At 56.2% G+C, this 22,300-nt stretch overlaps 7 protein-coding genes across 7 annotated transcripts; 3 read left to right on the plus strand and 4 right to left on the minus strand.

Annotated features, from left to right (window-relative positions):
* Window positions 1–8: 8 nt before the first annotated feature.
* On the plus strand, window positions 9–1,247 carry D7B24_001979 (uncharacterized protein; the record flags this gene model as incomplete). The annotated part of the gene is made up of 1 exon (XM_028636196.1): window positions 9–1,247. The coding sequence occupies one exon, from the start codon at window positions 9–11 to the stop codon at window positions 1,245–1,247; it is 1,239 nt and encodes a 412-aa protein (XP_028491526.1).
* Window positions 1,248–2,174: 927 nt separating this feature from the next.
* Window positions 2,175–3,824, minus strand: D7B24_001980 (uncharacterized protein; the record flags this gene model as incomplete). The annotated part of the gene is made up of 1 exon (XM_028636197.1): window positions 2,175–3,824. One exon carries the CDS (start codon window positions 3,822–3,824, stop codon window positions 2,175–2,177), a length of 1,650 nt encoding a protein of 549 aa, XP_028491527.1.
* A 4,722-nt stretch (window positions 3,825–8,546) lies between these two features.
* On the plus strand, window positions 8,547–9,961 carry GPI18 (ER membrane glycoprotein subunit of the GPI transamidase complex-like protein; the record flags this gene model as incomplete). The annotated part of the gene is made up of 2 exons (XM_028636198.1): window positions 8,547–9,490; window positions 9,562–9,961. 2 exons carry the CDS (start codon window positions 8,547–8,549, stop codon window positions 9,959–9,961), a joined length of 1,344 nt encoding a protein of 447 aa, XP_028491528.1.
* A 717-nt stretch (window positions 9,962–10,678) lies between these two features.
* Window positions 10,679–11,173, minus strand: D7B24_001982 (uncharacterized protein; the record flags this gene model as incomplete). The annotated part of the gene is made up of 1 exon (XM_028636199.1): window positions 10,679–11,173. One exon carries the CDS (start codon window positions 11,171–11,173, stop codon window positions 10,679–10,681), a length of 495 nt encoding a protein of 164 aa, XP_028491529.1.
* A 47-nt stretch (window positions 11,174–11,220) lies between these two features.
* On the minus strand, window positions 11,221–12,290 carry D7B24_001983 (uncharacterized protein; the record flags this gene model as incomplete). Its single annotated transcript, XM_028636200.1, has 4 exons — window positions 11,221–11,360; window positions 11,421–11,679; window positions 11,782–11,948; window positions 12,008–12,290. The coding sequence occupies 4 exons, from the start codon at window positions 12,288–12,290 to the stop codon at window positions 11,221–11,223; spliced, it is 849 nt and encodes a 282-aa protein (XP_028491530.1).
* Window positions 12,291–13,269: 979 nt separating this feature from the next.
* Window positions 13,270–15,521, minus strand: D7B24_001984 (uncharacterized protein; the record flags this gene model as incomplete). Its single annotated transcript, XM_028636201.1, has 4 exons — window positions 13,270–13,536; window positions 13,590–14,154; window positions 14,216–15,183; window positions 15,318–15,521. 4 exons carry the CDS (start codon window positions 15,519–15,521, stop codon window positions 13,270–13,272), a joined length of 2,004 nt encoding a protein of 667 aa, XP_028491531.1.
* A 1,752-nt stretch (window positions 15,522–17,273) lies between these two features.
* On the plus strand, window positions 17,274–18,729 carry D7B24_001985 (uncharacterized protein; the record flags this gene model as incomplete). Its single annotated transcript, XM_028636202.1, has 2 exons — window positions 17,274–17,861; window positions 17,950–18,729. The coding sequence occupies 2 exons, from the start codon at window positions 17,274–17,276 to the stop codon at window positions 18,727–18,729; spliced, it is 1,368 nt and encodes a 455-aa protein (XP_028491532.1).
* Window positions 18,730–22,300: the final 3,571 nt, after the last annotated feature.

Genomic DNA, 22,300 nt, shown 5'->3' on the forward strand with positions numbered 1-22,300 from the left:
GGTCTTCGATGTATGACGGCACAGGGCTCATCAACCACGGCGTCGACCTCAAGAAGCCCTTCATCTTCGTCGCCGTCAACTACCGCGTTGCGGGCTTCGGTTTCATGCCCGGCAAGGAGATCCTCGCCGACGGGTCTTCGAACCTAGGCCTCCTCGATCAGCGCATGGGTCTCGAGTGGGTGGCCGACAATATTGCCTCGTTCGGCGGCGATCCCTCCAAGGTGACCATCTGGGGCGAGTCGGCGGGCGCCATCTCCGTGTTTGACCAGATGGCGCTCTACGACGGCGACAACACGTACAAGGGCAAGCCCCTCTTCCGCGGGGCGATCATGAACTCGGGAAGCATGGTGCCGGCGGACCCCGTCGACTGCCCCAAGGGCCAGGCCGTGTACGATCTCGTCGTCAGGGAGGCCGGGTGCGCCGGCAAGGCCGACACGCTCAACTGCCTGCGCGACGTGCCCTACCAGACGTTCCTCAAGGCCGTCACGTCGACGCCGGGCATCCTGTCCTACAACTCGGTGGCGCTCTCGTACCTCCCGCGGCCCGACGGCAAGGTGCTCACGCAGAGCCCGGACATCCTGGCGGCGACGGGCAAGTACGCGGCCGTGCCCATGATCATCGGCAACCAGGAGGACGAGGGCACGCTCTTCGGGCTCTTCCAGCCGAACCTGACCACGACGGACCGCTTCGTCGACTACCTGCAGAAGCTCTTCTTCAACGGCGCCACAAAGGCGCAGCTGACGACGCTCGTCAACACGTACGACAACGGCGTCGCCGCCGTCATCTCCGGCAGCCCGCACCGCACCGCCCTCCTCAACGAGATCTTCCCGGGCTTCAAGCGCCGGTCCGCCGTCCTCGGCGACCTCGTCTTCACCCTGACGCGCCGCGCCTTCCTCTCCCTGACCAAGGCCGCCCACCCCAACGTGCCGGCGTGGTCCTACCTCGCCACCTACAACTACGGCACCCCGATCCTGGGCACGTTCCACGGCTCCGACCTGCTGCAGGTCTTCTACGGCATCCTGCCCAACTACGCGTCGCGCCAGATCCGCACCTACTACACCAACTTTGTCCACGACCTCGACCCCAACGTCGGCAGCGCCGCGCAGTACCCGAACTGGCCGCGCTGGGACCAGGGCAAGAAGCTCATCAACTTTCTGGCCAACAGGGCCGGCGGCCTGCTGGATGACAACTTTAGGAGCGACAGCTACGACTTCATCGCCAAGAACGTCGGCGCTCTCTACATTTAATGAAAAACCGTGGGTGGAACTGCGGTGAGAAGCCGGGGGGCGAACAGATTTAGTTTACCAGGTTCGTGGTGGGGGGGATTTTGGAGGCGGGCGGAGTTTTAGGGGTCCATTTGCTCTGCGTTTTGCGAGCGATAATAAGGGAAACTTGGGGAACGAAGCAAAGGGGTTTACGAGAAAGCCGTCCTTAGGTGTTCAGCATGAGAATATGAATATGAGCTTTGTATGACGAGTCGTCCGATTAGACTTTGCCGATCCATGATGCTCGTGCCCGGGCGTTGGCGAGGTACACCGGATCGGCCTGTCTGAGTTCAGAAACTTTCCACCTTCTTGGCCACAGGTGAGACACTGACTGATTGACAGATAGCTTCGACAGACGAAATGTGGCCATCAAATGAATAGTCAGACTCACGACCGAGTTTTCTTACGGCTGACCGCCAGCATATTGGCACACCTTTCCTGTCGTGGGCCCCGATCTGCGATGCATCTGCCACGTGAATATCTGCATGATCTGAGCAGCAGTCTCTCTCCGATTGGGAGCCTCAGCAAAGCGCAGCTCGCTACCAGGCCAGCGAGAACCGACATGCATCCCACGTTGAACGACCCCAAAAGTCACTCTGCCAGGGAGGCGGGATTCAAGTAGGAAATAGACTCAAAAGTCAATGTATGTACAGATGGCCCGCATCACGTGGGCCTGCCTCCCACACTACCTAGGTGTGTAGATATACATAATTCAGAAAGGACAAAAAAAACATGAAACCCAGAGAGGCCGTGTTCCAACAAAGCGCCTGCAGACCTAGTGAGGTGCGGCTGCGAAGGTAAGGGGGTATGCATAATCTCTTTTCGCCATGATCCGGTGCGCCGTAATGTCCAACAAATGCTCCCATGCCCCAGCCAGCTGGTGGTTCTGGCTCCCAGGTCTAGCCCGGCCTAATTTCTTTTCTGCGTCTCTTTCTCCTTGCTCGAGTGCGTGATGCGGTGGCCCCAGTCGCGGACCCGGCGACAAATGGACTTTCTCTTCTGCAGCTTCGCCGATGCGCCGATAGCCAGGATCTTCGGGTCCTCTACATCATCGCCCTCGGTGGGCGTCTCGTTCTGAGGTGGCGTCTCGTTGCCTTGTCTCGCCAGCCGCCGTTGCATGTACGCCGCACCCATGGACAACGACCGCTTAGGCGCCGAGTTCGTCTGTGGCATCGCGACTGATACGGGCGAAGAAGGACGGCTGACCTCCGAGGCCGACATGGGAAACGTCGAAGCGCGACTACGGTCGGAACCCATGCTCGTAGTGCGGGCGCTGCCGGTTGTCCGCAGCGTCGGGCGAGGTGCACGCATGGGCCAGTTCTGATTGTTGCGCAGCGATACCCAGACAGCAGTCACGGTGATCAGGGTACGAGCGACATCGTCCATGGCCCGCATCATCTTCTGCCGAGGCGGCTCATCCTCGTCCTCATTTTCCTCCTCGTGAGGCTTGGAAAGCGCAACATAGTGATCCAGAACCTCGAGGTTCGAAGATGTCAGGGTCGCCATGATGGGATGTCGTCTGGTGGTGGGGTCGATAAGGCTGAAAATATACTTCGAGTCCGGCGTTGGTGGCGGCGAAGGCGCACCAAAGCTGTCCCGCTTGGCCTTGACGCCCTTCTTCACCCATCGCGCCGTCTTGGAGACGCCGCTCTCGTCAATGTGCACAAACTCGTAAGAGCCATTGCCCCACGGCTTACCCATCCACACGGAGCCATCGGCAAGCACAATCTCAACCTCGTCGGCCGACGCCCGTCGCTCACCTTCCTTTCGCGGCGTGATGGGGGAGATGATGGCGACGAGGTCCCTCTTGTCAAGATCCTTGGCGTTCGTGTCCTCATCTTGGTCCTCTGGCAGATCATAATTTTCACTCTTGGCGAGCACAAGGTCATCCTGGGCCAGGTTGCCCTTGACGTTGAACATTTTGGGACAGTGTTGCACCAGGCGTGGGATGATGAGCGAGCCGGCCAAGACACTGGTGGGCAGGACATCGAGGGTGGGTTTTGGCCGCCTATCGGCCGAGAGCTGCTGCAGCTGGAGCATGACCCTGGGCCGGATCTGCACGAAGCGTCGCTGCTTGGTGACCTTGCGCGGGGGCGGGTAGGCGAGCAGGAAATTCGTGGCGAGCTTGGAGCTGCTCCGCGGTCTCCTCCTCCTCCTGATGGTGCCGCTCTGGCTCGTAATGTCGCTCAGGACGTCGGACACGACCGACTCGTCTTCACTAACACTGCCATCAAGAGAAAGTACGCTCTGTTCACCCACGATAATCGGCTTCTCGTTGAATCGTACGATTTGTTCTTTCCTTGGCGCAATATCGGAAAAGGGCCGAGGTCTCCTCGTTGACGGCAAAGGCGACAGGGTTGGCGCACTCAGCGACTGTCGGCGCGATGGCAGGTCGGCTTCGAATGGGGCAATCGGGGATGGACTTGGCGGGTGGCCGAAAGCGGATCGGAGGCGGTGGGCAGCGTTGGCGGAAGGTGAGGGCGAAGGTGAGGGGCTGTTGGAGGGGGATCTGTTGGAGAATTCGTGGCCGTGCATCGCAGCCCCCGAATGAAGGAACATATCTGGCGACTACCTAGACGGTGCCTCGCAATCGCCAGCACGCTGATTTGGGACTGCGCAGCGGACGTGGCGGGCGAGTAAAAGAGTGCACTCGTCGAGTCGATTGATGAGCATATGCCCTCTTCCACAAGGAGCGGCGTGAGGAATTGGGTATCGTCGAGCCAGTCGGGGAAGGGCGTGCGTTTCTGTAAGTGGGTGTGGCAGCAGATATAGTCGTATTCGTGTAGTATCGGATAGCTCGGGTTTCCGTCGTGCGTCGTGAGGAACGAGGGGAAAGGAGGAGACGCAAGCGAAAAGGTTAAAAAGGGAAGAAAAAAACTAGGACTGTGGAAATCGTGAGAAGTGAAGAATGGACGGAATGACAAAGAAGTGAAGAGGACAGTCGACAAGAGGAGAGAAGGAAGGTTTCCGTCGGTGGGTTGGAGGTTGGATGGTGGCACACGAGGTCGAGGCGAATCGATGTACTTGGGGCGACCGGGTCAGCTTGTCCTGAGGCTCAGCAAATGACCGAGTCGGATGGGCAACGGAGACCCCCTTGCGAAAGACCTTGCGAAAGACCTTGCAAAAGACCTTGCAAAAGAAGTCCAGGTGTAGCGCAGCTGAAGAGCCCGAATTGTGCGCTGATGTGAGGGAGCTGCGAGCCTTGTGCAGGCGTTTCGCGTGGGCGGATGACAGAAGGATGATCTGCTGACGGGAGGCTGCACCCAAGCTGGCAAGCTCCGATTCGGGCGAGGGGCACAGGGGGTTAAGGGTTTTTTTAGGGGGGAGGGGGCCTCGAGGGTTAGGGGGCTTGGGGAGGGGAAAGGAGACCAATGGCGTGGTGCCGAGACGGAAGGGGCAAGTGAAAGGGGCCTGTCAACAGTGGCCCGGGCCAGTTGATGATTCGTCCTTTCAGGGGCGCAGCTTCCTCCAGGGTGGAAAACGGGGGGGCGTCGTGGTTGGGTCGTGTCTGCCCTGTGATCTGTGGTTTGTTCGCCTGAGACGAAAGCTTGTGGCTTCTTGTGTCCGTCTGCCTCTGCACTGTTGCTGGCCAGAACGAAGAGAACAGGCGAGAAAGCCGAAGAGAAGACAGACGTCAGGACGAACGGGACAAAACGACTATGTGTATGAAATGGCAAGGAAAAGCCCGGATGGTTTTTTTGCGGACGAACCAGGACGATTGCTGCTGCCTACCAGTATGTACCTGTACCTCAGGTACCTGCCGTAGGATCGGTGCCTTTTCTCTGATTTGTGCCGAATGCGATGGGATCGGACCTGGGCTGGGACTATCCCGAGTAAGGGACGACCTGGGGGACCCTTGGCTCCAGAGGCAGGCTGAGGTGGGGACGCTAGTCTTGAAAAGACCGCTAGCGTGCGGCAACCGGCAGCTTTCCTTCTCGCCTTGGAGGATGGCTCTTTCCAGATGCAGCTTCCACGGCGGTCCCTGAATCGTCAAGTGAGGACTAGTAAGAGCAAAGTCGTTGATGCCTGCTCTTCCAGAAGTCGAGCTCTTGCAGCAGTCGAGGTGGGATCAGAACCCTGGACGGTGGACGCGAAGAAACGAAAACGCGGCGCTGGTGACGGTGCACGATAGACACGGTACAGTGAGTGGTACGCGGTTTCGGTTCGTCCGAGGATCCGTCTGGATGGTGGATTGCAAGTTTGCGATCCTCGATCCTTGGTAGGGGATTGCGGGTCGTTCGTCTTTCCTTCGTTCGCGTTCCCCGTCTGGCGTTCGTTCATGCAGTGGGTCTGCCTGCCAAGTGGAGGAATGGAGGTGACGGCGAGATGGTATTCTCGTCTCTCGATGGAGAGGCTGCTGTCGATCCTGAGACTATGCGGCCACGAGCAGGGGCCGCAGGTTGGCAAAGTGTCGAAAGCTCGTTCAAAGCAACAGATGTTGCGTCTAGGACCGTGACACGCACTGGATCGATCCAGACTGGTTGAGAGAGAGAAGCGTGATGGACAGCAACAGCACACGGCGGAGGCGCGTCGTGTGCACGCAACTGAAGTGCAGAAGAGGCGGTCAGATTCCTTCGATGCACCGTCTTTGCTTTTTGACCTGTTCTCACTCAGACACAGATCGTTTGTTCCCAACAATCGTGCCTTGGCGCCGTCGTCCCTCTTTGCTTCTGATGATGACAGCAGGGGAACGCACGCCACTTGTCTGACAGCTAAGGTAGGTAGGTAGGTATGGGAAAAAAACACCCCCCACTTGATCGACTTTTGTGGTCGGGGGCTAGTGTGTCTCCCGCGCGCAGACGAAAGCCCTCGCTTGGCACGCGTTTGCGGACCGGCCGTCTGGTCTCTACTAGTAGGCGCTGTAATGGCAAAGGATGGTGCGACGAGGAGGAAAGATGGCAAGGTTTGTCGAGTCGTAAAGCTCGGGTTTGTGTCACCTTTGACGGATGACTGGGCGTTACAGAATGTGGGGGCGAAGCAGCGAACGATGTGCGAGGTCCGATGCGAGATACGCGGAGGAGGGGGGGCAGCGCATGCAATATGCAGTGTGCCAGCAGCGACCACGCGACGAGCACAGCTGGGCGCAAGGTGGTCTGATGCTTGCTAGTCAATGTGAGGGAGCCTGAAGAGCCTGACCGTCTGTCGCGCCTCTACGGGCTCTGGCTTGTCTTGGGCTTCTGCGGCTGTTCTGAGCTGTGCCCTTTCTTTGTGGGAGGATGACGTTGGGCAAGCCTGGTCTACTGCCGGAAAGAGGGTGGTCAGAAAAGCGAACAGTACTAACGGGCTGGCTGGTAGAAGTCGGCTTCCCAAGGCCCTCGCACGAGGCGGATAAGAAGAACAAGACGTACTGGACGGTGGAGTTGAGAATGGCAATTGACAGTGGAGAGTGTCGAGTCTGAGGCTAGGCAATCAGAGCTCAATGTTTGTCGTCGATTTGGCTGCCCAGAGTGAAGCAGAACTAGTGACGACGTCAGATGTCGAGAGGTGAGGAACGAGGCAGACGCCTGTACAGATATGGTCGTTTTCGGATGTCACGGATGCGAGAGAGCTGAGGAGGGACGCGCGCACTTGTTTTCGGCTTTGCGTCAACCCAGTCGCAGATTCTTGACCAATCTTTCCTCCCACGTCGAGAGTCAAAACAAAAACGTGAAGATGCAGTGCAAGGTAATTCTGCCCAGCTTCAACCCATCCCACACCGGCACTTGAAGGGGGGGACCTTATTAGCATCCAAACCGCCGGCATCTTCGGAAACGCAGATGCCCATGCCACGGGGCAACGCGGCGGCTTTGACACTAGGTAGGTACTTACAATGAAGAGCCCCACGGCAAACCTACGGCCCAGCTCACCCTGGGCCTTCTTCTCTCAAGCCCCCCTCATACCAGCTGACTCAAAAACACCCGCTTCCCCCCCCGTGTTTGGCCTTTCGAAAGAAAATCCTAGCTTGTGGATCCGTGTCAAGGCGATCAAGACGGAGTCGGGCACCCTGTCAGGCCGATGTGTTTCCCTTCCAAAAGGCGGTCGCGTGGGCCAGGTTCGGTGTTCACGGACTCTTCAAAGCCCCCGGTCCATCCGTCCACATGCGCCAGGGGGGTATATTCGGTGCAAGGACCCTTCACCGATGGGCTGGCCGGGTCGCGACCTCGGTGCCGAGTTACTTGTTGCAAAGCTCCCCGCGCCGCTTGGCCACGCGATAGAGCTTTCCCGTTCCGTTGAGGAGTTCCATCTCATGGTCGAATTTGTGGCCCTTGTCTGGTTTTAGGTTATTTTCTCCTTTTCGAGTTCTTGCTCTTAGGTGAGGTATCAAAGGGTTGATGAAGTAGGGCTTTCAGTCTGCTGCCGCCCAACCCGCCCACCCACACGTGCAGCGGATCTGCCGGCATGTCGAGTCGCGAATCTGGTGAGCGACGAATGCGAACACGGGCGGCTGGCTGCTGCGTGCTGCTGCTTGCTACTGGAGGGTACCTTGGATGGATATGTGCTTGGCAGATGGCGAGCTGCATTGATCGAGGCCTTGCGCATGGGGCTTTCCATGAAGTGCCATCCATTGAAGATGACAGGGGCTGATGGCACGGTTCGGTCATCTGCAAAGCCGGCTGACCACGAGCTGTAGGGCAGTTTCTTGTGCATTTGACAGGTTCGGCGTCTTCCTTCATGTGGAGTGCTAGACGCTCGGAGACGGGGTTGCCATGTCGCCGACCGATTAAGCCCTGGCGACGATGGGGCCTGGCATGAGTTCGGCGAGGTACCTGTAGGCTTGGTTCTGTACTGTAATGTACCTAGTGACCGTGGTGGGTTTTGGGCGACCGACGTGGGGCTCGGCCTTGACCCTTGACAGCTTGGGGATTACCTAACCATCCAGCAGGAACCATCCGTGGAATGTTCCTTCCTCCAACTGCCTTGGCCCGTGCTCTCTGTCGAAGTTGCCGTGGAGTTGGAATCTGGGAGCTGGCAGCTGGCAGCTGGCAGCTGGGAGCTGTGGGAGCTTGAGCTGGACCTGCCTTAGCTTGGGGCATCCACCTAAACTCCATCATCGGCCAAAACACCTCACACGACTCTGACCAGCCATCAATCTGGCTTGTTCGCCGGCGACCTGTACCGGGACCTTCCGCTCCTTCCCGAACGGTTCATGCGTCGGCTGCGTTCTGGCTGAGCCAATTGTCTGGACATTATCAGTCTAGCCAGTACGGTCATCGACACGGGGTCGACAGATCGTGTGCCCCCCACGACATCGACTCCTCGGAGCGAGCCTCGCCATTCTCCCTGAGGGGGCTAAACATCATCATGGCGTCCACAGCCTCAACCTCAACCACTGCCGGGGGTCTCACCCAATACACCAAAAACCCGCGACAAACCCTCTTCACAGCATTTCTGGCCTGGAAGGGCCTTCTCCTCGCCGTCGCGCTGGCCAGCGGTTTGACTGGCTCTTCGTATGATACCTCGACCACTCTCGCCCTCAACCGCGTCGAGTCATCCACCGCCTTTTCTCTCGTCACCCGGCTCACCCGCTGGGATGCCATTTATTTCACAAGCTCGGCCCAGCATGGCTACCGTTTCGAACAGGAGTGGGCCTTTGGGCCTGGTCTCCCCGCCGTTGTGGCCGCCCTCGCTCGCCCGGCCAAGTTCCTCGGCCTTGTGCCTGCCACCGATTCAGGGTCTTTTGAAGCCGCCATAGCCATCTTTGTGGCGCATGGTGCTCATTTGGCAGCCGTCTTCACGTTGTATGAGCTGGTTCACACCGTCTGGGGCCCCCAGCGGCACCTGCCGCTGATCAGCGCCCTCATGCATATCCTCTCACCGGCTGGCCTATTCTTATCTGCGCCCTATGCCGAGAGCTCTTTTGCGTTCCTGTCTTTCGTTGGCTATCTCGTGCTCGCCAAGGCTTCTCAGGCGTCGAGGAGCTATCTCTCCAGAACCGGTCTCCAGCTGGTAGCCGGCGCCGTATTCGGAATCTCGACGACGTTCCGCTCAAACGGCATCCTCAACGGACTGCCCTTCGCAGCTGAATGTGCCCTCGTCGTCCTCCAGCCCTTCTTCGACGCGAGTAGTCAGATCCCCGACGCACTCTCCCTTGTCGGGCCCTTGTTGGGTGGCATTCTCGTGGCCGCGGGCTCCATCGTCCCGCAGACCATCGCCTATGCGCGCTACTGCTCCGGCGCATCCGAACCACGTCCCTGGTGTGCCAATGCCCTGCCAAGTATTTACAACTTTGTCCAAGCACACTACTGGTAATGCCCCCCCCTCCCCTCCCCCAACTGCTTTCAGTCTGATAGGGTACCATGTAAGCTGACTTTGACAGGGGTGTCGGGTTTCTTCGGTACTGGACCCTCTCGAACCTGCCTCTCTTCCTGCTCGCCATCCCGATGCTGTCCATCATGATGAAGTCAGGTGTTGACGTACTACGTTCGCCAGGCGGTGTGGGAGGATCGGCACGTCAGCTGGACCTGCGCACTGGGGTGCTCATACGCTCCATGGCTGCTTTGCAGGTCCTGCTGGCTGTCGTAGCCCTGTCCAATTACCATGTGCAGGTCATCACAAGGCTGGCATCTGGATACCCTGTGTGGTACATCTGGGTTGCGGGGTGCTTAGCAGGAGACAAGCAGGGAGCCAAGGTTTGGGGCGGCAGGGTCGTGGTGTATGCCGTGCTGTATGCTATGATCCAGGGAGCGCTGTTCTCCGCGTTCCTACCGCCAGCCTGACGCTGATTTGTCATTTTCTCTACAACCGTATACGCAAGGAATTCAACCAAGTCTTATGAGGTGGTGTCTACCGTAACGAGATCTAGGCTGTGACCAAATTGGCACGGTTGTCTATCTGAACAACTTGATCAGTGGTGCTGCGAAGGTCTGTCCGGAGCTCTCGGATGTGTCGGTCTGGGTTCACCTTTGCAGGTGAATCAGGTCAACGTGATTGACCACTGCACGAAGCCTACACCGACGTGGCTTTTATGATGTCTTGGCGCGACGTAAGAGATGTCTCAATGGTGAAACTTGGCCAAAGGTCTCAAGTGCGTTCAATGTGCCAAACCACGAGCCGGGCTGCAGCAACTATGGTTGCTTAAGTTCAACCTACCGCCTTGGCAAGCCAAGTCGAGTCAACGTGTCGTTCCATTCCTGGACTTGAACTTGAAGACATTTCAGGCTCGAAATCAAGTCATCGTAGTCTCTGTCAAAATAATGCTTACAGAGAAAGCTCTGCTCTGCTTCGTTTCGGCAAACGGCTCATTGGTTGGAATGATACGTACAAAAGAATGATATGCCCGCTTGCCAGAGCCAAGACACACGTAACATGCCGGCAAGTTGCCTGTTGACGCAGCCAGGGTAAACTAACAACCAAGAACTGGGTGGACGAACAGCCTGGTAAGTACGGTCAGGCTGGAGCTCATGGATCTGGAACTTCGTCCATGACGGTCACACTCAAAGCTCCAGCTTCACGGCTCTCTTCTTGTTCTTCTTCGCACAGGCTGTAGGGACGGGCTTTCGCGTCTCAACCCAGGAGATGACCGCCGTGCTCTCCCCAGGCACGAACGTGATGCTGCTCAGGGCATCAGCAGACGCAGTCGGCAGCGCGTTGCTGGCGCTGCTGGCGCCCGTCGTCTCGGCAGCGGCAGCCGAGGATGCTTCGGCCGTGACGCCGGCAGACTCGGCACGTCCCACGCTGGAGGCCGAGGCATCCGCAGCAGCCACGGAACTCCCCACAGGCCTGTGCGCGACAGAGACCGCCGACGTTGCCGCGGCCGCAGCAGTGTCGGTGTCCCCCGCAGGCCTGTCACTCTCCGCGCCCGCCGCCGCGGCCTCCTCTCCCCATTTACCGCTGAACGTGGCGTTCATGCTCTTTCCGTCTGTGATAGTCAGTTCGTAGTCGTAGACGCCCAGCTCGACGGTGCCGTGGCCGGCTTTTGCCTCGACCATGGCGTCCCAGTCGAGATCGCGGAGCGAGGGACTCCCTTCGTCGAGCTTCAGGCACTCTGTGCTCCGGGCGACGCCCGCCGCGCCGCCGATGGCTCGCCCACTTGGACGTAGTTCTTGGTGTCGCGGACAATCTGCTCGGCCATGCTGGGCTCCCAGCCGTTGATGAAATCGCCATGATACGTGTGGCCTGTTCTCGTCAGATGAGCTTCTCTCAAATACGCGGCCTGCTGGTTGGCGTGCTCCTCACCCCCTCCTGACGAAAGAGTCAGGTAAGCGCCGTCCTCAAAGTCAAACCAGTCGTCGCGCAGGTCGTACCAGATGGCGAAGAACATGCGGAGGACGTTGAAGCAGCCCGCTTCGTCGTTGTGTGCGCACTCTCGGTGCCGGCCGAGCGACTCGTCTTTGACGACGGATGTGGGAAACCCAATGTTGCCGCGCAGCCAGCCACCGCCTTTTCTTTTCGGGAGCTGCCAGGCTTCCTTTTCCTCAGATGAGTCTTCGAATCCCTGCCAAGCCCGTTGTCAATCTTAATTGTTCAGTTTCGTGTCCCGTACCGTCGTGGTGTACACGGTAAGGTAGCCTGGAGAGTGGAGGGCGGTTGAACGTACCCATTCCATCCCGATGCCGCCTTGCGCGCGGGCTTCGTCTTCAGTCAGGTTGGGATTGCCCGATATGATGGAGAAATCGGCGGGAAAGGGCTGGCGGTCGGCACTTTGGCCGTGGTAATACACGTGAAAAATGGCTACCTTGACAGGAACCGTGGCGTTCTTGCTCACTTCGATAATGCTGTATCAGCAAGGAATTTCTGTCCAGCAAAGTGCTGAAAATACTCACCATAATAGAGGGTGGGGATCCAATAGGAGCTGCGGTCGGCCTGGACGTTGCAGCTGCCGCAGCTCGCGCGGAGCTCGTCGGCCGTGACGGCGTCCGGACCGATGCCCCGGCTGCCGAAGAAGCTGTGCATGTGGCCGTTCTCCTTGCCGGGCGTCGCGAGCGGGTCGATGCGCTCCCGCTTGAACGGAGCACAGGTGACGCGGAACTCGGCAGAGACTGGCGGCTGGAGACACTGGAGTATGAAGACAAACAGGAGCGATATTCTTAAAGGGATTGAAAACATGGTGGCGGGTGAGTTGAACGCCGACTAAATACAATGCGAAAGGAATGACAATGCAAGTTGAATGGTGCTTCTCTAAGACCAAGAAGACAGAGCGACAACTCGACAAATACTAGAATATCAAAGCGAAAGCGATGCCAATGTGGACATGATATCTAGGGTGCACAGCCGTGGATATCTCTCGGGAGAATCCCTGCTGCCCTATCTCTGCCTTCGAAACCAGGAGCCGCGCTGTTCTCCTTTAGACAGAGGAGAGCAGGAGGATTTGGCAGCAGCTCGTCAATGTTTCGTCTGATGGCAAGGCAGACCCTTGCCATCGATCTCTGAACCCCTCATCAAGAGGAAAGGGGGCGCTTGGCGATGCTGAAACCACGACTGACAGCGCTAAAGCATGCCCCCTGTCCTCATCCGCCAGCACGACCTGGCATCGATTGACCTCCAGAACCAGTGGTGAGAGAAGAATTTTGTCGAGACATTCAGCAGATGGACATTTCTTCGGATGAATCCTCATTGCGTGAACCAATACTGGACAGTACTGCTTATTGCTTCGACTGCCGGGTTCATGTCGTCAAGGGAGCTCACGAACCATCGCGGGCTCCAAAGCATCCAAGGAACGGACAGGGGTCACGCCTAACTTTCCGGCCGGAGGGCCCATATATCATCACGGAGCCCGGCGCAAATTGCGGACCACTGCCCGAGGGCCAACATGGTCAAAGACGCTGCTGCTCTCGGACGATGGCCAACGACTTGACCGGTCAGCGGATGGGCGTGTTCTCGACTCACAAGAATCATGGGATTTTTCTTAGTAGAAGATGGCATCGTTTGCACGAACCTGGATTTTACCAGTCAAAACTACCATTATAGCTTCACGAGCCGGGGTAGCATCGGAGTGTGGCCGAATGACGTACAAAACTCATCGCTGTCTAAAATGCTAGAACCCAGACCCTAAGAAATTCCATATCCCCTTTTGATCTCTTCCTTCTTAAACAGGCGGCATCTTCTCATTGAACTTTTCCTTGGCGGCTTGTTCAGGGTCAGGCAGTGCCCCATGCCCACCTGCACCGTTTTCGTCGCCCACTGACGCCCGCGTCTTGCCCCAGCTGAACTCGTCGCAATGGAGTAAAGCATAGATGGTGACAACGACGTTCATGAATGGCGAGCAGGTCAGATAAATGAAGAAGCCGACCAAAAACCTGATGCGTGCCATCCTGTTGTGCGGGAACCACGTGACGATAAGCAAAGAGTATAGCTGCCATTCATTAGTTACAGTGTCAGACGTTTTGATGAGTTCAGACAACTTACATAGCGGAATGCGAGCACAGACATCAACCCGATCATGATGTGGTTCTCGAAAATCTTTTTTCCCTGTCGCACCAGCGCAATCGCAAAGCCAAACATGGCCGCAACGACGAATGGGCCCAGCCACCAGGTTGTCACCGTGATGAACGAGCACAGCCGTTCAACCCAGATGATGCCTGGACGGAAGACCATGACAAACTCATTCGATTTGCTGCCGAGTGCCCACCTCTTGCGCTGCGAGAGGTACACGGACCATGATTGAGGGGCCGTCGTGTAAGCACGAGCACGCAGAGCCTGGCGAGTCTGCGACTTGGGATGGCGGGAGAAGATGATGGAAGCGTGGATCGAGTCTTCAGAGTAAACACCCATGATCTGCTGGGTCATGGTGTCATTGGGCTTGGGAACGTGGCCGAAACGCTCCCGCAGGACTGCATCGCCGAATGTGGCATCTTGAACCCGGATGAGCTGACAACAGCCCGGTAGACAATTGACCTTTCCAGAAACGCGAGACTGAAATTCTCGTCTCAATCCTTGCGTCAGGTTGTACTCTGTGTTTTGTAACAGGTTCCTATTCCGTAGGTTAGTTGCCATGAACCACGCAAAGAAGGCGGCTGAGATGGAGTACTGACCACCAACCCCACGGCTTCTCGTCAAATTTAACGAGGACCGCGCCGCACACGCCGACAACATCAGGACCGCCACGGCGTAAGGCTTTAATGAGTTCGTACACACAGTCGTCATCAAACACAGTGTCGCCGTCCATGCCGCAGAGATAGTCGATTGTGTCCAGGCCGTTGTCAGTCAAGATCGAACCCATGTAATCAAACAGGTCCGGGTTGAACATGGTTGAGATGTCGGCCGAGCGGTTCTTGTAGTGCCACAGGAATGAACGGACGAAGCACAAGCTGTCGCGCTTCCCCTGGTTGTGCTTCTTGCCGATGATGATGTAAGGGACGCCACGGTACTTTCCCTGCTGAATGGTGACAGGCATGAAGAAGCCATCACGGGCACTGTAGCCATTCTGGAACTCGATGCGCTCGCCGCCGGCAAACATGTCGTTCAGCAGGAAGTCTTGAGTAGAGACCTCCTCGCCTGGGGCTTTGGCGTTGCCGTCAACAATGACCATGATGAGGCGTGGGTGCTCATCAATGTTCTGCTGGTTGATGAGGGAGTTTAGACTCGTCTCCACCTCTTGACGGTCTTCGTTATAGCAGGGCAGGACCATGACAAACTTTTCGGGATTCTCGGGGACGACATCCTTCTTGAATCCAAGCTTCCGTCTCAAGGTGGTAAAGGTTGCTGCAATGGTGTTGGAGATGGCAAAGATTACTTGACAGAATGTGTTGGCAGCCAAGAAAGGCAGGAAGATATACCAGTAATGGTGATAATTCCAAAGCGCCCAGATAAAGCCGGCATTGATGGAGACAAATCCCAGGATGAGACTGTATTTCTGGAGGCGCAGAAGAGAGCGCGAGACCTTCTTGAGCTCTGTGTCTGGGTGATATGGTGGCTTGGCATCCTCCTGTGAGATGCTAGATTGAAAGGAGCATGTGCTGCTGGAGAAAGACCCAAAGATGGGTGGGGGAGGGGGTGGGCGCTGTCGTTTGTTAGATTGAACAAGAACAAGTTGTCTTAATGTCAAGTATGAGAAGTAATAACTTGGAGGATAAGAAAGGCAGAGAGTGCTCGGTGACATGCCGATGAAGGAAGTCAAGTGGAGAAATGACTTACAGTCAATGGTGCCGGGAGGGATTCAGGCTGGGTGTTACTCGGCCCTCCTTGATCTTCTTCAGATACATCAGCTGAGCCATCGAGCACCTGGTCTACAGCCGGAAGAGGAGGAGCCTCCGCTGAAGTCCTAGCTGATGACGACTGTCTGGAAAGGCTCCTGAATGGATGGTGGAACTTCCTCTTCGCCGTAGGGGACACGGCCATAGAGGTGGAAGATGAACTTCTGGTATGGCTCTTGGAGGAATTCTTGTCCCAGTGACAGGCCACAGGTGGGGGTGACCTGGGTGTCGTAGGGCATGATGTTGCGGTGGAAGAAGAAGCGGCATGAGATGGACCGGCCTCTATGTCAATAGACAGGCCATGATCCTTTGTTTGAGGCATGATTAAGTCGGTTGGATGATCACCCGGTCGTGTACAGGGGTGGAAAACAGACTTGGATAAAGAAGTGATGGAGGGACGCTTGGGTGAGAGTTCTCCAAGGGTCTTGTGCTTGTCCAGGGAAGGGGAAGATAAAGAGCCAACTGTGCAAAGGACTGTCCAGAAAGACTTTTTTTCCTCAACAGAAAAATACTGCCATCGAGATGCGACGTGGCGAAAAGAGAGGGATGCGGTAGCGAAGTTGGACCCCTTCGCTACGACGTCTGTTTGCAGACATCGCGTGAACATCCAGACGAGCCTATTCCTATACTTACCGTAATAGAACGGTTGCCAGGCCAAGCTCAAGCCCCGGAGGGTCCGTAATGTCAAGAGAGATCCAACGACCAGGCATGTCGTACGACTGCAAAACCCCGCGACCAGCGAGCGGCCGGACCGCTAGTGATCGACAGGGAAAAAGGCCTGGACACGCGGGAGATTGACCGCGCAACCGACGACAAGCATTGCAGCGGCGTGGCTGCCAAGCTTGGCATGCCGTTCGCAGCTTTCCCACGTGTTGCAGAGTTGGTACAGTCTGCCAGTATCTGCCGTCGCGGTTGGGAACCACGGTGCCAAAATCCGTTCTGGGAAGGCCTCGAGCCAGGTTGAGACCGAAAAGGGCCGTGGAGATGATGGGACGCAGGAACAGTAATTGGCTGGGCTCGTTGACGCCCATGTGGTTTGACTAGCGTCTGTTGAAGAACGTGGTGGCCAAGACTAACTATTGTAGCCGAGCGACAGAATAGCGGCCAATGCGGGCTGCGGATTCGAGACATAGTCTCACCTCAACGTGATGGGTCTGGGTTAACAGCCGTAGCGCCACCTGCGTCGTTGGGGATCCCGACTCGCTTCATGAACGGGGGCGAGGCGTTTCTAGCGTTACCGTCCCTCGGGCCCTACCACGTGTGGCCGGATGAGGAAGTCGTCCGTCTTGCCGTCTTCTACGCCCCTGGGCAAAAGTCGTGATGGACACATCGTTGTGTTGCATCGACTAGGTCCGATTCGGGCTCATGTTCTCGATCTCAGGGACTCAACAGGTGTTTACAGACACCATCGTATGTTCGATTCAGTCTAAGCAGTCCATTTTTTTCAGCGCGACCGAAAGCAGTCCTCTTCCGGACGTGGTGTCACTGAAGCCCGTGGGCTCGACTACGAAAGTTCGACTTCCGAGAGATCGGGAAGTCGACTTGAGCTCTTGGCAGACAAAATCCAGACTCTCGATGGCAAGTCGGGACTTCAATGACAGCGAAATACTACCCGTGGTCGCTTCATCGATGTCCGCAAACGGTTGGGAGGGTTTGAAGCTCTTTGCGAAGTGGAATCGTCGGTGCCGAAGACAACATTGACGGTGAGCAGTTGCTCGCTCTGATGAGGAGATTTTTTGAAAGTGAGGAAGTTGGGTTGCTCTAGAAAAGGGACGGGCACCCGCTGTAGACTTGTCAGCTTCTTGTTGAGATCAGACCATCATCATCACGTTCACCATCCAGTTTTGATTACTTTAGATCATACAACCTTACTTCTGCCTTGCCGGCTCCATTCATAATGGCTTCCATAATCTACACAGTTCCTTCTCAGCACCTTGCTCTGCTTGACATAAGCGATGCTACCCTGAAAGGCCCCTCAAAATACGACTGCCTTGAGACAGTCCTTCCCCTGACTCCACCACCCGAAGAAGAAGATGTGCATAAGATCGTCACCCCAGACATCATCACGCCGATCACCCAAAATTCAAACCCCCTGATTGCCGTGATCGGCGTGGGTTACGTTGGCACACATCTTGTCAGCAACTTTTCTCGTCACTGGGACGTGCTTGGTTTCGACGTTTCGGAGAAGCGCATTGAGCAAATTCAACAAGAAGACGAGTTCCGTACCAATGAGAGAGTGAAGTTCAGCGCTCAGCGACCTGATCTTTCCGAGGCCACACATTTCCTCATCTCTGTACCTACGCTCCTTCTTCCTAACAAGACTGTCGATGCCTCCTATCTCAAGGATGCCATTCAGACCGTCTTCAAGCACGCTCGTCCCGGGGCCACAATTGTCATTGAGAGCTCCGTCGCCATTGGAATGACACGAGAGCTTCTTGGTCCCCTGGCCAAGGCCCGTGGATGCTTTGCGGGCATGTCGCCCGAAGTAAGTCCAGATTCCCCGTGCCCACTCTTGCCACACCACCATCAAGGGGGACCCTTGACCGACCCGAGCTAACGATCCGTCCCCTCAGCGTGTTGATCCAGGCCGCACGGAACCCCCCGCATACCTCATCCCAAAGGTCATCTCGGGCCTGGACGATATCTGCCCCGGATCGCTTGCAGCGATCACCCGCATCTACGCGCCAGTCTTCAACACCCTGGTCCCAGTCTCCCGTCCGGAGGTCGCCGAGTTGACCAAGCTCTACGAGAACTGCCAGCGCATGATCAACATTGCTTACGTCAACGAGATGGCAGACGCATGCGTCGGTCTCGACATCGACCCCTACGAGGTCTGCAACGCTGCGGGCACCAAGCCCTTTGGCTACATGGACTACAGACCAGGCCTGGGCGTTGGCGGCCATTGCATCCCTGTCAACCCCTGGTACCTCCTTTCCGGGTGCGAGATGCCCCTGCTGAGGAACGCCGCCGAGAGGATGAACAAGAGGCCTCGGGCGATCGCAAAGACATACACCGAGAACATTGGCAAGTTCGCGGGAAAGAACAGCGGCAAACCCCGCGTCCTCGTGGTGGGCATGGGATTCAAACCCGGCCAGAGCGTTCTGAGCTACAGTCCTGGTCTAGAACTCGCAAGGGGGCTAGTCGAAGACAGTGATGAGCTCGATGTCATGTTTGCTGACCCACTCGTCTCACAGAGTGCGCTTCCTCAGATTCAGAAGCTTGATGATAGATCATGGAACGTTAAGGCTTTGAACGAGTTTGATCTCGTCATTGTTGTCATGAGGCAGCACGGGATCGACTTTGACATTTTGAGTCAAGCGAAAGATGTCCGCGTTAAATGGTGGTGCTCTTGAGTGTATTATAGAAGGACCGAGGAGGATTGGAGTTTGCTTTTACTCGCAGATTTGAGGGATCAGAACAAAAGAGGCGTTCTCTGGTATTTCCCTAATTCTTCACTAAATTTCAAGCTTTTGGAAAACAAAGATGAGTCCTGTGATACTTTGGAATGCTGTGCCAAAAATGACTCCTGTTCACACACCTGGGCTGTCGCGAGTCGCGGCTATTTCTCCATACAACACGCCATTCACCATGGGTGAGGTTCAGTGACCGTTCAATGGGCGCGGTTCGGCTCCGAAATATTAAGAATTCCAGCGCTTGAGCGGCACCAACTGAGACATACAGCGTCATTGGGTTGGGCGGTGCCAGAAGATGGGAGCCGGGGCGCCAATATAGTAGGTGCCGATCTCCTCTCCCTTGCCGATGGCAAACAGTCACTTGCCATTTGGATCACTCTTCAACCATCGAAAAAACGCGTTCCTTTACGATCATTGGTGGGTGCTGGGGCATCGTCCCATGTCTCTCAATCCCCCGACGTTCCTGGCGAACTAGGCTTTGCTGTCTCTGGTTAGGGCGACGGACCTCACTCCGTGGCCGCACGTTTTCTCCGCCTACCAACGCCACAGGGGGGCAGCACGCGGATGACAGCGCCTCTCCCGAGCTTAAGACGAGTGCGTGGTTCCGCGGCTCTCGCTGTCTTGCGTCAATGGCGTGACTGGGCAGAAACGTGCCTGTCCCCATCTTTGGGTCCAGTCACAACAACGCCAGAGACATGTAAATTCGTGACGCCGCCTGCACTGAGAAAATGATTCCAAGTCCTTTGGGAGGCCCAAGACGCACTACCGGATTTCTTCATGCCAGTTCACATTTTTCCCCAGTGATAGTGGAGCAAATCTTGACTTGATAACAGCGAATCTGCCCGTTTAGGCGAGACTTAAGCGAGCGAGATACCCGGCATAATCCTGCACGAGTCGTGTTACCCACCGATACAAGCGCGAAGTAACTCTGATCACGACTCTTTTTCTCCGGAAACGTACCCCTGCAGCTCGTTTCCCGTCCACTCCCAGAGCCTCGCTATAAGCTCATAGTCTTGACCAGCAGGCTGCGCCGGTCCAGTGACGTCCAGTGACTCGAAGAACTCTCCACTCCTTAGCCTCTTTGCTGTGACCGATGCCAAAAGCTGGCTTCTCACCCCTTGCACTGGTGTGGTGTTGGCATCACTAGTTTGGCGACGTTCCCTATCCGGCGAACCAACGGGAAGAACCCTCCGTCAGATTCGTGAAAGCAACGTCTGGTTGGATGGCTACTGCCATGAGAACGGGGCAGTTCTCAGCTAGATGGCGTTTGGAAAGAATTCTGGCGAGCTTGCTCTTGCCGCTGTAGCCTAGAACGCTGGAACTCTCGCCTGTAGTCTTCAAAGAGGCAATGCCAATATTTGAGTTGCGAGCCTGTCGATGAGCATCGGAAACGAGTGGGATGGCGCGATGAGGGTAGCTAGGCCTGGGCCTGGGCCGTTCTTTTCGAGATCGCGGTTAGGAGAGTGGTGAATAACGCGGGATACATATGATTTCTTCCCAAGCTACAGCCCGTAGCCTGCTTTTATCAGACTCTACGGCGTCGCCGTGATGCCGGCATTGCGCATGAGGTTGTCAAAAGCGATCCGAACCTGAAGAGAAGATCTCGACAGCATCGACAACTAGCTCGAGACAGTAGATAGATCGGTTGAAAAACCTCAACATCGCCGTCAGCCTGGCTAGCCTCACCCAAATCGCGTGCTGTAAGTCAGACCGCTGCTGGGCCATGATTTGAGTGACCGAGACCTAATTTCTTGCCCAGAACATTGTTCAGCCCCGAGAATAGAAAGGCTTCTTCTCTAAGCGAGTTTTTTTGTCTCTGGAGGGGGTAAAGAGGCATAATTGCCGCTCAGTCAGTTGCTGAGGCTGCGAGGCGCAACTGTGACTATTTTCGGCGAGCTTGATTATGGGAGGCCGGGTGGCAAAAGACATTCAGAATTCTGGATATAGCAAGTTTTGATTTGTTCGTCTTGTATGCTGCCACTCATTATCATGAAAATGGGACCATCGCATCAACCGGTTGAAGCTTGTGCCCCAAATATGGATTTGGCACTCAATGCAACTTCACCACGGTTCCCGGGTGTCGATCGCCTCCAGAATGCAGCTGTAGAACACCAATGTCAAAGCATACATTGCACACAAGTCCTCATTATACTTTGCAGCAGAATACCGCCGAATGATCCCTCAACCACCCATCGCAAATATGCCGGCTCAATCGGCCCTCTTCCTCGGCGCCATATGGAAGACGTGATAGTTGGATGTCGACGGGCATTTTTGGTAAAGCAATGAAAACGCCACCAAGCGACCGTCTCTGGATTGTCATGCGCGACAAATCTTCAGCGGCTTCGTGCTCTACCCTCTTCGTGGCTCCAAGCTGGAATGTTTGTTATAATTTTGATTAAATATCGTCTGGCGACCTCACCGTAAATGGAGGTCCGGGTGCCCCAAACGCAAGCAACGCCGCGTGAAGTGCGACGAGCGCCTCCCACGTTGCAGCAATTGCGTGTGTAACGGGCGGCAATGCTCATACCTCGCACTCTTGGCGGTCTTACCCTGCCGGTCTCGTCCTCAGGAGCTCCGGCTGATACTGAACCCCTGCCATCCCACAATCAGCCCATCCACCGCATGAGGGGATTGAAAGTGCCGCGTCTTGTTGTCTTGTCGCGGATGTCGGTGGGTAGAACTCGTGGACGCCTGAGACATCATCTCTCCCTTCGCCAGGGGCCATTCAGCCCTCTCGTTAGCTTTGCTCCCGAAGTATCCGGCGGTAGGCCCCTTGCAGTCTGATTCTCCACCCTAGAAGCGACTTCCTTTATCGCTTCCACCATTCTGAGCTGTTCCAATATTTCAAATGCCATTCACGACAGTTCTGCCGCGATGACCACCTAATTGTCGATAAGATTTCAGAACTCAGCCTCACAGTGACCCGACAGTCTCACGGGGGCTCGACAGTCTCAATCCCATTGGACGAGATGCTCACCATTTTGGTGGCACAAAGGTGAACGACCGTGACAGGTAACCTTTGTGGCGAATACGGAAGCGAACCGAGAGTGCTCCAATGTCTTGCTCTCGTTGGCCTCAAGAGGGCGCACGACGAGACTGCGGATCCGAGCTGGCTCGCCATGTTCCTCTTTTGCAATCTTCGCGGCCAACAGGCCCTTGCCGCCGCTCTCGCTCACTGCTGAGGGGGAGCTGCCTAGAGCTGTCACTGGCCAATGCTGGACACCTCCCCCTATTACATCCGTTGACAAAAAGATATCCATACAGTCGTCCGTACAATCCATATTCCCACATTCTATTTCATATGGCTGTCGAGGAGGAAGACATAGTAGACATTCTGCAGGGTAGTCAAGCCAGCAAAGAGTCCAAGTCACTCGATAGCTGCTCCTCGCCAGAGTGGCCACAGAACCAGACCTGAGAATGTATCCCGTTGTGACGATGATGTTTTTAAAGATGCCCGAGCGGCAACGACGTGTGAGCATGGTAAGAAACTGCCATGGATATTTGAGATGGA

Source organism: Verticillium nonalfalfae (genome assembly GCF_003724135.2).
Source record: "Verticillium nonalfalfae strain VnAa140/NRRL 66861 chromosome Unknown scaffold_144, whole genome shotgun sequence".
Classification (NCBI taxonomy): domain Eukaryota; kingdom Fungi; phylum Ascomycota; class Sordariomycetes; order Glomerellales; family Plectosphaerellaceae; genus Verticillium; species Verticillium nonalfalfae.